The 16,684-nt window shown below is 29.6% G+C and overlaps 2 protein-coding genes across 2 annotated transcripts; both read left to right on the forward strand.

Annotated features, from left to right (window-relative positions):
• The first annotated feature begins 5 nt into the window (after positions 1–5).
• LOC147813216 (iripin-2-like) lies at positions 6–11,625 on the forward strand. The gene is made up of 2 exons (XM_087158912.1): positions 6–145; positions 10,254–11,625. Exons 1-2 carry the CDS (start codon positions 134–136, stop codon positions 11,397–11,399), a joined length of 1,158 nt encoding a protein of 385 aa, XP_087015038.1. The 5' UTR covers positions 6–133; the 3' UTR covers positions 11,400–11,625.
• Positions 6–16,206, forward strand: LOC107436487 (iripin-2). Its single transcript, XM_043045108.3, has 2 exons — positions 6–145; positions 14,815–16,206. Exons 1-2 carry the CDS (start codon positions 134–136, stop codon positions 15,958–15,960), a joined length of 1,158 nt encoding a protein of 385 aa, XP_042901042.2. The 5' UTR covers positions 6–133; the 3' UTR covers positions 15,961–16,206.
• Positions 16,207–16,684: the final 478 nt, after the last annotated feature.

Consider the following 16,684-nt stretch of genomic DNA (forward strand, 5'->3'; position numbering starts at 1 on the left):
GGTCTGGAGGTGTTCATGCAGATGACAGGAGTACTTAACATATAAATAAAGGCAAAAATATTTCTTGTGTCTCTGCAATCTGTAAAATTAAAGCAACAAGACTTTTTCTGCCGTGTAGTTGAAATAAAAGATCATGGATTCCCAAGTAAGTTATTTGCTAAATTTTCTAATGCGGATATAATTTTTTTTAAAACAATGTCATAAAATGAGTGATAGAAACTTTAATTACGAACATAGTAATATACATAGAAACTTTTCTGTGGAAAAGTTTGAAATTATCCCTGAATTAGTATGTACAACAGAAGACACATCAAATTAAAGAAAAATATTTAGAAATGAATTTCAGAATAAAATGTTTTTATCTTTTAAATATCCCTAGTTTGATTTGCTAGTTAAGTTACTTGCTGCAAGACTTCATCAAATTTTTACCCAGTTTACCCAAAAATTAAGGAGATTGTTTATTGTTAAAGCAGTGTATTTTAAAACCTATTTTTAACAAATTTTTTAACATACTGAACCTTTAACCTATTTTTAACTTACTGAACAAAAAATATCATTAGTATAAATTCTTATGATTCAATTTAATGATGGGTGTTTATTCTATAAAATATAACAAACATGAAAATATGGCATTTGTAAGAATCTACATTTGTTTAAACTGAATGTAATGAAAATTTGTGAAGTTAAGGAAATATGCTGTTCTAAAAAAATATTAAAGTTGAAAAAACTTATTCGGTGTAAAATTTAAAAATTCAATGACAAGTGCTGTGGAATTAAATTGTTATATTCTAAAATTAAAAATAGTTTTGAAAAGCCCCTTAAAAAAGTCTGACATCATAATTGCAAGAGAGCACAAAAGCTAACGCTGCTGCTATAAAGCGTGCTGCCTTTGATGGGAGGGAAACATTTAATCTGTGCATGTCTGCCTCCCTCTTTGCCTTTTTAAGTCTTACCCTTTCATCATTTTTCCCTTGATAATTCATAATTGTGTGTGTTTTCTGAAATTATTTTTCAAAATTTAGGTGAAATTCTGCTTTTTTCCGATGAAGATTTTCAGTAATATTTTTCTACTTTAGTAAAACTGCAATAAATGTATAATCAACTGCAATATAAAATATAATTGATATGAGATTAGTATTTATCTATTTAAATGAAAAAAATTAGTTAGATGATGAATTAATAAAATGAATTAGTGTGAATGAAAATGACTGAGAACGTGAAAAGAAATATTAAAAGAAAGTGATTGCTACTTCTAAAATTTTCAAGCACTAAAAGATAATAATCAAGATAATGAGTGTTTTAGATAAAATGTTTAGTGTAAAATACTCAGTGTTTTCAGAGTTTAGGTAAAATGACAGTTGATGAATTCTTAACTCTATATGTACTAATAAATATGTGTAATGTTAATGTTATTTTATTATCTAAATTATTACTCATTAAAATGCATTTCAAATATTGGAAATGGACACATACATCATACACAATAGTGAGTAATATTATACTCACTATTGTATATACCTAATGTAAATCTTTATTATCAACGAATATTCGGCTGAAGGCTAAGGTGTATTTCATTTAGTGAAAATTAAATTCTTTGAGACCCAGTTTTATTTTTTAAATTATTAATGGTAGTTTTATTAAATTTACCAAATTTTTATTAAGTACAAGGTATGAACCTTCTGGGCTAATTAAAGTGCTATTGTAAATAAAAATGTATTTCCAGTGACCAGTATTTAGTATTTGAAATAGTTAGTGAAAATTTAATTTAAATGCAGAAAAATCTGTTTTTATTACTCTAAATAAATAATTTATTTCGATAAAATTTTATATTTGTATCAATTGATTTTTTTTTGTTTCTGAATTACACATAAAGATATATTATCACATAATAATGAGTCATACAATTTTTTAAATGTAGTTATGTAAGATAAAGGCTAGTCATAAATTAATAATTAATGGAAAATGAGTCATGTCTTGGATCATCCCTTGGAAGAGATAAGATAAATAAGCATATTATTTTCTGGTATTCACACTTTGGTGTAATATATGTCTTTGTTCTTTTCTTATCTATTGTTTCTTATCTATTGTTTCTTATCTAAATGCAATTCAACGAGCAGAAATGATATCTTTTAGGATAAAGTTTTATTTTTAATATTTGCAATATTTTAGAAATGGCTTTTATAGAGCTTACAGTTATTTGTATTAATCTCCTATTTCATATTAATTTTAAAGTTTGTGTATTAAGCACTTTCTGTGTTACATGCCTTGTTGATCTTGTGTTATTTAAATGTAAATATTAAACGAAAAACTCATCTCAGCCCAATTTTGTTTCAATGTCTCCTTACTTGTGTATTTTTTTTCTTTATTTTTCTTTCTGTAACACGAATTTAATAGTTTTTTTTAGCATGATATTCTAATTTTCTCTGTGAATTTTATATTAAAATCGTAGACACGGGACTTTAATAAAAGCAAATTAATTTTATTTGATCATTCTTTATTGAGTGGCAAGGGAAAAGTGTAGTTTACTCTATCGACGATCAGTCTTTCTAGTAGGAAAAATTTTGCAATAAATCCGAAAATGTTCTATCCGAATTTAGGGAAAAGAGTGAAATCTTAGAAGTTACTCTTGGTATATTAAATAGGTCGTGCGATTCCCACTAAAAAAAGGGGGTAAATGTCTTACTTTTAATGAATGTATACTTGATCCGAAAATAGATTTAAGAACAGGATGTGATCTTTTAAAAGTGTGAGAAAGTGTTTCGATTGGAATAATAAATTAGGAATTGTTTTATAAAAAGGAAATAACATAAAAAGATGAATAGAAGCTTTTCATGTTACATATATATGTATATATATATATATATATACGATCCCTTGCTAAATTATTAGAGGAACTGTAACATTCTGTGTAAAATCTTAATTATCAGGAGATAGTATACAATTTTATTGTTTTTACCCAATGAAACCGGTTTGCACTTGTTTATGTTTGTGTATCAATTGTTTAAATTAGACGATGTATCATAAATTAAACGATTGAATAAATTAGACGCTATATTATATAAATATCAGGGGTCTGTCTAGGTTTTTTAAAAGGTACTTATTTTTTGAAAATTTAGAAATAATTTGTGAAAATTAAAAAATCGATTCAGCATACACCCATTATCATTTTAATTAGTATTTTACCAAGTACTCATTACACTTAGCATATCGAAATAACAGTATACTGAAATAAAAGGACAGATTTTTAATATTAACATACTCAGACAATTTTTAACTTTGTACTCGTTGTACCGTTTTTCCTAAAGTTGAATTTGGGAAAGTATCGTTTTATCGAACTGTGAATTTGTGACGGTACCGCTAAACGGTAGTAAATTTGCCCTGAATACCCCTGAATATAGAATATTTATTATATCGGGTATTATATTAGTATATTATAATAATTAGGCCAAATTATTAGACTTAATTATAACATTAATTTTACATGTATTTATAATTATTAGAGATTAATTATTATAAATACATGTTTTGCACGAGTTTTGTTGGAAATAAATTAAAATTCGTTTAATGTATGTTTTGTTTTGTATAAAACTTAAAGAATGATTTAAGTATAACCATATGATAAATATTTGAAGTCCGAATTGCGTGTAAAATGATAATACTAATCAACAATTTTTATAAAAATTATATCTTGAACTATTTTTAAAACTGAATATAATATAAAAACTTATTTTCTATTTTTAAATTATATTAATTCAAAAATTAAATTTCTGATTAATTATTCTACGGCCTTCCCGATTTTTGATAAAGTATAAATAAGATGCCCATGGAGCAACCCTTACTTATATTACGATTTATTATTATTATTATAAAGTTAGAGTATACCTGTGGCGACCATACTTTTACCATGTTTGTAGATTGCTCCAAAAACTTTTAAATTTCATGAAAAGTTGCTGTGAAAATTTTTTAATTTTATTATTTTTATAATATTTATAATCAGATGAAGAATAGGGACACCTATTCCTCTTTTACAGCTATAGGAAACTTATTAATACAAACTATCCAAAATAAATACAAGTATATTGAGAATTCAACTTAACTGAAAAATTAATAATATAAAACTTTTTTTTTAAAAATTAAAGAAGGTAGAAAATATTGTGTCCTGCAGCAACCCTATTCCTGTTTTGTATGCAAGTTTCCCTGCTATTGTATTAATTTTCGATAACTTTATTCGAAGTCAAAGGATTGATTTTCTAATTAATAAAACTTTTAAATTAATATATAAAAATTAAATCAATATATAAAAATTTAATTAGTATATAAAAATTTAATTAATATATAAAAATTAAATTAATATATGTACTAAACTTTTTCTTTTTTGGTGCAAGGCTTTTATGGTTAATATAAAATGAAGCTTATTATTTTTTGCATGTGTCTAAATCATGCTTATTTGCTGTTTACGAAATTACGTTAAAATGCATGCTGAGGAAAATTTCATTTTCTACTCTACACTGCAATTTTATTTTGCAAAACACTTATAACTTTACGTGCGACTGTTAATACAATAGCATTTGGATTGAAATTAAATAATTCATGATTATTTTTTTTTTTTTTTATGAAACGTTAACACGTTGTTGACTGACAAAAAATTTTTAGTTTTGAAATACTTTAAAAAGTGTTAACCACAATTTTTTTTAAAATGTATTGATCTTAATATTTTTCAATGTAAGTACAATATACGTCAATAAGCCAGGAAGAACACTGATGTAATTAACATATTTCGTGGAGACTTTTATTGTCTGTCGTGATAGCATGACACTAATACAAAGAAGCCTAAAATGCTTTTAAACATTGTATAAATTTAGACGCCTTTTGAAATAAAAGAAGCTTTTTATGTTTCTTTTTTTGTTGTCTTAATTATCATTCTTAAATTTTAAGTACAATGCTATTTACATTGTTTATCCCTTGATTTCCATTTAAAGAAGAAAGAAAAAAGTAAGGTTTGCTATACTATTGCTATTTTCCCCCCATAGCGATGACATCGCGAAAAAAATTGTCTTTTATATTATTGTGGAATGTCATTTTTTCCCCATGGTGATGACATCGCGAAAAATATTGCATTTTATGTTGTTGAAGACTGTCACGCGTGAGTTGACTCCATAGAAACCAATGCTTATATTAAAGCTTCAGAATCATTGTTTTGTTTCTTTTTTTCTGGATTGTCTGTCACTTGGTTTTTTGAAAGCTCGCAACATTTAATTTGCACAGTAATTGATTTGAATAAACAATATCATCCGACTGTCTTTTCTGCTTTCACCATTATAGCCTTTTCTGCTTTTATTTGCTGTCATTGATTGCATAATTTACAACAAAAATTTAATTAAGACTTGGGACATAGATTTATAAACTGTCAAACACTTACTAAAAAGCTGTTGTTTTTATTGATAAAAATGGTCTCTATAAATTATTTAATGAACTTAAAAACTTTTTTAAAAAATACACGAAAAAAATTGTTTTAAAGTGCAAAATAGATTTCATTCTGTACGTTTTTAAGGCTGCCGTAATTTATTTCTTATGAGCTGAATAGATTTTAATATCTAACAATAATATGTTGATATGGAATATTTATGTTGTCTGAATACAAAAAGAAGAAGAAAAAAGTTCAAACATCATCTAGTTTTGAAGTATTGTAGGTAATAAAATTATTTGTGCTTGTATTAAAATTTAAAAAAAATTTCATGTGGCTCCATCTTTACATTTTTTTTCTTCAAAAGAATCACAAAAAATTCCTGTTTTTGTATACTCAACTTGCATTTTAGTCATACATTTTTGGAAAGATTGCTGTGTTCTTATATAACGTAATAAACTATTTCTAGTTATTTTGTAAGTAAAGAATCTTTATTACGAATATGTTGAATCGAGTGCAGTATGTAGATTGTTTTATACTTTGTATTGTATTTAAACACAAATTTTTGACTGACTAAATTAACAAAAAATGATAAATAAATTGTTAAAATATTTCAATGACGACCCAAAAAGATAAACTCAGAAGTAATAGATGGATACTTTTTAGAAGACACCAGACTGACCACAGAACAGGAATACTCAGGGAAATTTATCTATCTGAATCCTTAAAATACCCACACAAAAAAACCTTGAGGAAATTAATTAGTTTGAGTTAGATGTACAAAAAAAAGGAAGAAAAAAAACATTTTTTTTTTCAAAAAACTGGTTTTGCTATAGGTTTTTTTTTTTTCTAAATGAAAAATATTATTTATTTTCAGCTCAGATTGCTGGTGTTTTGTAATACATTCCATTTTTAAAAATTAATTAAGAAAATTAATGCCGAAGGTCGAAGGTTACGAAAATTATGGAAATTCCTTAAAATCATTTGCAAAAAAATTGAGAAATTATTGAATTTTTTATTTATTTATTTTCCTTGTGTTTGAGGCTACCTTGTGAACATAAGGAACCCGTTCGGATACAGATTTAAGTCATACCTCAAAAAAAAAAAAAAAAAAAGTGTAAAAACACAAAAGTATTGTTAATTAAAAAATGCCACGCCTTTCCTCTTTCATTAAAAAAAGTAAAATAAATCCTTAAAATGTGAAACATTTTCCTCCTTCCTTGTCAGGAGCATAGACTAATACTACTCTCGCAATGGTAAAATAACGCTCTCTTGGAATCAACCTCAGCTCGTGAGGAAAAGGAAAAATGGTAAGCAATGTTGGCCATTTATTCCTCTACTTGGCAATGTTTGTGTAGGTTGAAAAACAAAATTCCTGGATGTCATAAAATGGTTTTTGAAAAAGCACCTGGAATTTCGCATTTTCCTTACAGCGGTGAAATTTAAGACAAACGTTGACTACCGTTAAAAATGTTACCTTTACCTTTTTTTTCTTTTCTTTTTTTTAAACAATTAGTTTTTTTTATCACTAGCATTCAATAAATTAGGCAAAATTTTTGAATATTTTAAGCAAAGTTTAATATCTTCTAAAATGCACTTCATAACTTAATACGCTAATGAATAAATAATTCATAACTTAACTTAAAAGTACATGTTATTGGGTAAATAAATGTATTTATATTTTAATTCGCATCTTTTAATTCTGCCACAATTTTCTCATAGAGAAATTGTTTTTTATATCATAGTTCAAGAAATTTGTTATTTAGAAAGTTTTTATTGCACACGAAATGTGTTTAATTATTTAATAATATAAATTCAGATAATGATTTTTCTAAACAATTCATAAATTGCAAGTCTAATTAAATTAAAACCGTAAATTATTTGTAGTAAATTATTTAATATATTTATATTATTATATTGTATTTCTTAATTCAGGAACAATTTTTTCGTCAGAAATTGGTGCTTTTTGAACTAAAAAAAATTTTTCTTCCGAAAATTTTATTTTGAATGTAAACATTTAGGGCTTAGGTTTTTTTTTAAGTTTAAAAAAGATTTTAGCTGCGTTCTTTGTCGAATTTGAGTCAATTGTGTTCTTCTTTAATATTTTGCACATCTTCCTCCTATGCTTTTTCTTCTACGAAAATAAAATTATTCTTATCAAAATTTCGGTTGGGGAATACTGTTTCTTCTTGGCTATGTAGGTTTTATTTCCTCTTTTTGGTTTCTAAAGCTTAAGATTTTATGGGACGTTTTTTATTATTCATTATTGCAATTAATCGCTAGCACAGGTTTCATTTTTCAAGCGTAATTCTTTTTAACTAATGTGAACTTGTTAATTCTGGTAGAACGACACAGTAATAATAATAATTTAAATTTTCTAAACTGATCATTGATTAAAAAATAAAAATAGTTAAATCTTCATGAATTCTTCATGAAGATTTAACTATTTTTCCAAAATAAGTTTGACTTCATGAATTCTTCATGAAGATTTCATGAATTCTTCTTTTTCATGAGAAGTTTTAACAGAAATGCAGTTTTATGTTCTGCTTCACTTTAAACTTTATTTTTGTTGGGTACATTCAAAGTAAAATTTATTTTAAAAAATGTTTAATAAATACATAAATATTTTTGAAATTAAAGTTGAAAAGGATGCATCCAGAAAAAGTTTCGCTATTTTTCCTCACTTATTTTATTTGTCAATCGTTATGTATTTATTTGTATCATGCATTTTTAAATAAATAAGATAAACTGAAAGCACTTTTTTGTTGCTATTTAGGATTCAAAGGACCGTGAATCTAGTGATAATCTGGCTCTTTCAAGAGCAATAAACCATTTAGGTTTTCTTCTTTATCAAGAGCTTGTAAAGAAAGAGAAGAACATATTCTTTTCACCGCTGAGCCTGTCAAGTGCTTTGTCAATGTTATTTTGTGGTACAAGAGGAAGCACGGCTAAAGAAATGCGTCAAGTACTTGGTTTTGAAGAAGCTGACATCTCGGACGATAAGGTCAAGCACTATTTCCAACTCTTATTAGCATCTCTGGGGAAAGCTCCTGACTCATATACACTGTCCTGTGCTAACGTAGTGTTGAGCCAAAAGGATTTCTCAGTGAAACAGGAATTTAAAAATTTGTTGCTGGAATCTTTCAAAGCTTTGACACTCGAGGTTGACTTTGCGAGAGAAACTGCAAAGGTTCTTCAACAGGCAAATGATTGGGTAAAAGAGAGGACCAATGGAATGATTCCTCAGCTCTTGAGTGTTCTTTATCCAGACACTGTGATGGTGCTACTGAATGCTGTTTACTTCAAAGGCTTTTGGCAGAATCAGTTTAGAAAGGAGGCAACTAAACCTCAAACATTTTACAATAAAGGCTTGGCGGAAAATGCAAAAGAAGTGCAAATGATGAAATTAAAAGAACCATTTCTGTTCGCTTATAGCGGGACATACAAAGCTATTCAGTTGCCCTATAAAGGAGATGAAATATCAATGTTAATTTTGTTACCCAGTGACCTTAACGGCTTGAATAAGTTAGAGAATGAAGTATCTTCAGATTTCATTTTGAATCTGATGACCAAAATGTACAAACAAAATGTTAATGTTGCTCTGCCTAAGTTTCGTTTGGAATATTCCAAATCGATGCCAAAGAATTTTCAGAATTTGGGTGTAACCGAAATCTTTGTCCCTGGTGCTAACTTCGATGGTATTACTGATTCCCGAGGTATTTTCGTTAGCGATATTATCCACAAAGCAGTAATTGAAGTAAATGAAGAAGGAAGTGAAGCTGCTGCTGCTACAGCTATCATTATGTCACGGTGTGCTGCCCCTCGTAGAACTGTGCCCGTGCCAGAGTTTATAGTTGATCATCCGTTCTTGTTTTTAATTCAAAACACTGTAACAAATATGATTTTGTTTTTGGGTAGAGTTGACGAACTGTAGTGAGTCTTAATGTTTTGAAAAAAGCGGGCACTAAACGTGTTATTTGCAAATAGCTCTGAAATGAAAACACAAATGAGATGCTTGATGCAAAAACCAGAGGAGACCAATTAAAAATAAATTATCACTAAGGGCAATATAGTTGCTTCAATTAAATCAAGAACAGTAACATCAGTTCCCTCTTATTGGGTGAACATTGAGTGGGAAAACTTCAAAGACCTTTATTAAATTTGCCTTAATTATTGTTTAACTTATTGCATTAATTATAATACTCTGTCGCCAACTATTGTGAATCTAAACGTGCCTTGTTCTTTCATGAAGCTTTATTTTATCATTAATAAACTCGATTTTATTTGATTTTGAATAAAAATTTTACTAATGATTACATTTTTGATAAATATATTTTAGTTTATTTATGTTATCAGCAACGTTATGTTTCAAATTTTTATCCACTGTAAATACGTGTATTATTTTTATCCAATAAAAAATTGAAATGAAATAATATTTCTTTGTTATTTATTTTTTCTTAATTCATTAATTTGATTTATAATTCATAGTCAATAGAATAATTGTATCTATTTAGAATAATGTAATATTTTTGTACGACAATTTTCGTTAAAACTTAACGTTTATAAATTTTTAATGATCCGGAAAACAGCGTTATTGTAAATCTAATTTTAATATAGTTTCTATTTATAATTTGAAATTAATTTCGAATGTATAATCTTTATTTCTGGCCGGACTGCCGTGTGTTGAGCAGGACTGTTGAGTCCGAGACAGTTTTGCAAGTGTCGGAATCGGAACTATTTGCTGGACTCCTATAGAATCCAAATTATAACTCGGTTAGTTATAAGTTGAATCCTATAGGCAACTTTTGTTAATAAGAATGTTTGAAAATAACCATTTCATTTTCTGTAGGATTCTATGAGGGGAGAATTCGAAGAACTTCTAGCTCTTTCAAGTGCAATCAACGACTTAGGACTTCGTCTCTATCAAGAGCTTGCTAAAGAAAAGAAAAATATGTTTTATTCACCTTTAAGTCTATCAAGTGCTTTATCGATGTTGTTCTGCGGAGCAAGTGGAAGTACAGCGTCTGAAATGAGACAAGTTCTTGGATTTGAAATTGCTAAAATAGCGGACGATAAAGTCAAGGTCTGTTTTCAGCTTTTAATGTCAACCTTAGAAAAAGTACCCGAGTCTTACACATTGAGCAATGCCAATGTGGTGTTCGGTCAGAAAGAATTCTATATCAAGGAGGATTTCAAGAATCTTTTATCTGAATCCTTTAAAGCTATGTTTCTAGAAGTTGACTTTCAAAACGAATCTGGGAAAGCTGTGCAGCAAGCCAATGATTGGGTTAAAGAGAAAACCAATGGAATGATACCTCAACTTCTCGACTCACTTGACCCTAGCACTGTGATGGTTCTTTTAAACGCAGTCTACTTCAAAGGTTTTTGGATGCATCGCTTCAATGAAGATTCAACTTTTCAGCAAAATTTCTACAACAAAGGTTTGGAAAATTGTGCAAAGATGGTTCAAATGATGTATCAAAAAGAATCATTTCCATATGCTGATTGTGGAACTTTTAAAACTCTTCAACTTCCTTATAAAGGAGAAGAAATAGCTATGTTAATACTCTTACCAAATGAACGCAATGGCTTGGAAGAGTTAGAAAGCAATTTGTCATCTGATTTCATCAAGCAATTGCAAACAAAGATGCATACACAAGATGTCAACGTTACATTGCCAAAATTTCGTTTGGAATATTCGAAGTCAATGAAAGCCGATTTTCAAAGCCTTGGTATGAATGCAGTATTTAGTCCCGGTGCTAATTTTGATAATATCACTGATTCCAGAAATCTCTTGGTGTCTGAAATTGTTCACAAAGCTGTGATTGAAGTGAATGAAGAGGGAAGTGAAGCTGCGGCAGCCACTGCTGTCGTAATGGTGTATTGTTCTTTGCGATTAGATCCTGATTTTATAGTAGATCACCCGTTCCTCTTTTTTATTTATAATACTAAAACTAACCTTATCCTGTTCACTGGAAGGGTTGATGAACTGTAAAAGTGTCCTTTTTATACAGATTAAGGATAGCGGCCAGGAATGGTGGAAACTGGACAAAATACTCAGATGTCTCCTCTCATATTATGAACGCATTGAGATTGAAAACATCGATTTTATCTGCCTGTTTGACTTTTGTTGCTGTTATTACTACGAAAATTGTAAGAATATGTAAAATGATAGTGTCTGATTTTTTTTTCAAAAAATAAATTTTATTTTCTTCTTGAAATTTAGTTTTTTTAAGCGTAATTTTTAGCTTGGTATTGTATAATGCATATTTTAAGTTATATATACATATATGTCCCGCAGTGGACTGATCGTTAAGACACGGTTCCCAGCAGATCACCGAAGTCAAGCATGACTGGCTGCGGTCAGTGTGCGGGTGGGTGACCACTTGGATCAGTCTGCGTAGGGACCGAGGATGCGCGGTATTGGTCCTCGCGTTAAACTGTGCTACCGTAAAGTGCTCGATTTCGCGTGCAGGTCGTTGGGCTACCGAAGCGGGAGTGCCATCCCCTCTGCAGAGGATCAAAATTGTGATGGCATGTCTTCGGATCATCCTCAGGGATGTTTCCCAGACCGTCGCCAATAGCCCATTGTGCAGCTCTAGTGCGACGTAAATGAACTACAACAACAATATATATATATAAATGACTTAAAACGAATGTACCAATGATACTATGATCAATAAAACTAACCTGGGAGTCAGACGAGGCCATAGCCCCCTCTGATTCCCCGGTTCCGCTGTCCCTGCATAAAATAATATAAAACACCTATTATATATATATATATATATATATATATATATATATATATATAACCTCTAAATAAAAAACACCTAACAGTCTATTCGCTTAATCATTCAAAATGAAATTTCAGATAATAAAAGTTTGCTTTCGTGATCATGTTGATTTATCATAGTAGAGCTCTCACAATTACTTTTCAATGAGCCAATTTCAAACGGCAATTTCCACTTTTTTTTAATCGAAAAGTTCTCCCCATAAAAGAGTACTAAGCAAAAAGTAAAAGAAAGAAACAAAATTGGAATCGAAATAATTTGTAGCTTGAATTACGGTGGTGCTAAACAGAGATGATGAAAAGAGCATTTTATTTATTTCCACCGTGTAAGTTATTCAACTTCAGTTAATGTAACTCTATCGTCACCAGTATTCGTGCAAAATTTGTCATTTCCACTCTATGTTAAATTGTTTATTGTGAGAATCACGTATTGATGAAATATTAGGAGGAGCCTTTTAGAAGTTCCAAAGTTTAATCTCTGTATCCGTATCTGTGAAAGCTCAATTGTTCGTTCCATATCATCTTTAGCTCAATTATAATCTTGTGCACAAATATCACTGCATATCATTTTATTACGGTTGATCAAGTGGAGAAGACGCTAGAGTTCCATATGTAGGGGATTTTTTTTTTTACTGCTTTATATTCTAATGAAACCGTAACATTTTCGCTCCTTTAGAACCATTCTCACTGTATGCGATTTTTTTTTGCATGCGAATGAGATCCATATTGGTGATAAGTATTTATACGTGAAAAAATCTCCAATCAATTTAGCATTAAAAAAAATCGCATCCAGTGTGTCCAAAAATCACATCCATCATATCAATTGTGAATCTAGCCCTGTTCTTTCTTCAAGATCTATTTTATATGATTAAACATTTTACTAATGATTATATTTTTGATAAATATATTTTAGTTTATTTATGTTATCAATAACGTTATGTTTCAAATTTTTATCCACTGTAAATACGTGTATGAATAAATATATACCAATAAAAAAATATTCAAATAAGATAACATTTCTTTGTTATTTATTTTTCTTTATTGATTAATTTGATTTATAATTAATAGTTGATCGAATAATTGTATCTATTTAGCATAATGTAATATTTTTTAAAAGCAATTTTCGTTAAAACTTCAAGTTTATAAATTTTTAAAAATTCGGAAAGCAGCGTTATGGTAAATCTCATTTTAATACAGTTTCTATTTATAATTTGGTCCCTCAGTGGACTAATCGTAAAGACGCATCTCCCAGTAGGGCAACAAAGTCAAGCATCACTGGCTGCGGTCAGTAAGCGGATGGGTGACCACTATGATCAGTCTGATTAGGAAAAGAGGGTGCGCTGTATCGGTCCTCGTTAAACTATTCTAACTACTCTACAATTCTTGTCGACTTCGCTCTCTGGTCGTCGGGCTACCAAATAAGGAGAACCTTCCCTGTTGCAGAGGATCAAAATTGCGATTGCATGTCTTCGAATCATCGTCAGGGATGTTTCCCAGACTGTCGCCAGTAGTCCATTGTGCAGATCTAGTGAGACGTAGATAAAGCACCTACCTACCTATTCATAATTTGAAATTAATTTCGAGTATATAATCTCTATTTCTGGCCTGAGTGCCATGTGTTGAGCAGGGCTGTGGAGTCGGCGACAAATTTGTTTGTGTCAGAAACGGAACAATTTCCTCGAAGCCTTACAGGATCTAACTTATTACTCGTTTTGTTATAAATTGAATTTTATAGGTAACTTTTGTACTTCCGTCAACAAAAGTACTAGTATTTCTAATGAGTATTATGACATTCATTTAAATTATAACTTATACCAACATTAATTTATTGCATTTGAAACATAAATATGAGTAAATAGCTAACTCTATATTTAAGTTCAGGACATATCAATGGTTACAGTGTTGCAAGCTGCGTCTAAAATCGTGAAGAGAGGTCAAAAAAAAATTTTTAAAAAATGCTTTTCTTGTGTTAAATAAAATATTCTTACAACCGAAACACATTTAGAAAATGCTCCAGTGTACAATTTAGTTTTAAAGGCGTACCTCTCTGGTTTTAAAAATGTTTTGTTGTATAAACTTACTAAAATTCGATTTTTTTTTTCAACCACTACTTCATGAAAAATAGTTTTACATTTACATTTGTCGGCACAACATGTAACCTGATAGTAAAATAATAGAAATATCATTTCATTTTTTAAATTCAGACAGAATAATGGTATTAAAAGAATTTGCATATTAAGATAACAAGAAATTTATTTAAATTAGTAACACAAATTCACAGAGAAAATAAATAATAAATACAGTGAAACCTCTATAAGTTGACCGCTTACGGGACAACATTTTAGAGGTTCATTTATGTAAGCTGTCAACTTATAAAGGGAGAAGTTGTTTTTGTAAGTTTAATATTTTATCATTAAGATCAACTTAGACAGTTGATTAAAATGCAGAAATGGTAAACGTAACAGGTTTCAAAGCATGTCGGAAATAAAAATTCAAATCAGTAAAAATTTAACTGAAGCATTGTTCATGTAGCAAATAAAATTTTAATATAACTGGCGGATAATTTTAAAATATTAATGTTTTTAAATACATTAGAAAATAACCATTTTATTTTCTGTAGGATTCAATGAGAGGAGAATTCGGAGACATTCTCGCTCTTTCAAGTGCAATCAACGACTTAGGACTTCGTCTCTATCAAGAGCTTGCTAAAGAAAAGAGAAATATGTTCTATTCACCTTTAAGTCTATCAAGTGCTTTATCGATGTTGTTTTGTGGAGCAAGTGGAAGCACAGCGTCTGAAATGAGACAAGTTCTTGGATTTGAAATTGCTAAAATAGCGGACGATAAAGTCAAGGTCTGTTTTCAGCTTTTAATGTCAGCCTTAGAAAAAGTACCCGAGTCTTACACTTTGAGCAATGCTAATGTGGTGTTCGGGCAGAAAGGATTCGCTATCAAGGAGGATTTCAAAAGCCTCTTATCTGAGTCCTTTAAAGCTATGATTCTAGAAGTTGACTTTCAAAACGAATCTGGCAAAGCTGTGCAGCAAGCCAATGATTGGGTAAAAGAAAAAACCAATGGAATGATACCTCAACTTCTCGACTCCCTTGACCCAAGCACTGTGATGGTTCTTTTGAACGCAGTGTACTTCAAAGGATTTTGGATGCATCGCTTCAATGAACATTCAACTTTTCAGCAAAATTTCTACAACAAAGGTTTGGAAGATGGTGCAAAGATGGTTCAAATGATGCATCAGAAAGAGTCATTTCCATTTGCTGATTGTGGAACTTATAAAGCTCTTCAACTTCCTTATAAAGGAAAAGAAATAGCTATGTTAATACTCTTACCAAATGAACGCAATGGCTTGGAAGATTTAGAAAGCAATTTGTCATCCGATTTCATCAAGCAATTGCAAACAAAGATGCGTACACAAGATGTCAACGTTACATTGCCAAAATTTCGTTTGGAATATTCGAAGTCAATGAAAGCCGATTTTCAAAGCCTTGGTATGAATGCAGTATTTTGTCCTGGTGCTAATTTCGATGGTATCACTGATTCCAGAAATCTCTTGGTGTCTGAAATTGTTCACAAAGCTGTGATTGAAGTGAATGAGGAGGGAAGTGAAGCTGCAGCAGCTACTGCTGTTGTAATGATGCTTTGTTCTTTGCGATTTGATCCTGATTTTATAGTGGATCATCCGTTCCTCTTTTTTATTTATAATACTAAAACTAACCTTATCCTGTTCACTGGAAGGGTTGATGAACTGTAGAAGTGGCCTTTTTATACAGGTAAAGGATAGCATAGCTACCAAGAAATTCGGAAACTAGACAAAATACTCATACGTCTCATCTCATATTATGAACGCATTGAGATTGAAGACATGAATTTTATCTGCCTGTTTGCCTTTTGTTGCTGTTGTTACAAAGAAAACTATGAGAAAATGTAAATGAAATAATTATTTTTTTCGAAGAATTAATTTTGTTTTTCTTGTTGAAATAAACTTTTTTAAGCTTAATTTTCAGCTTGGTGTTGTATATGTGTATATTTAGTTATATTTACTAAAGTCACTTCAAATAAAATAATATATATATATATATATATATATATATATATATATATATATATATATATATATATATATATATATATAGTTCTCACGATTACGTTTCAATAAGCAAATTTCAAAATTGTCAAATGGGAACTTTCACTTTTTTTAATCGAATTGTTCTCATAACAATATAAAGCAAAAAGTGAAAGAAATAAAACAAAAATGTTCTCTCAATAATTTTTAGCTTTTCCCGCTTGTTAGTTATTCAACTCCAGTTAGTGTATTCTCAAAACAATGGGAAGAAAAAATAACACATTTGTAAACGGTTTTTATTATCATCTTCCCAGTCTAGTGTCACCAATACCCGTGCTAAAATTGTCGTTTCCACTCAACATTAATTTGTTTATTGTGAGAATCACGTTTTGACGAAATATTAAGGGGTGTT

Source organism: Parasteatoda tepidariorum, chromosome 3 (assembly GCF_982258835.1).
Source record: "Parasteatoda tepidariorum strain Cologne lab strain chromosome 3, Ptep-v5.0, whole genome shotgun sequence".
NCBI lineage: Eukaryota > Metazoa > Arthropoda > Arachnida > Araneae > Theridiidae > Parasteatoda > Parasteatoda tepidariorum.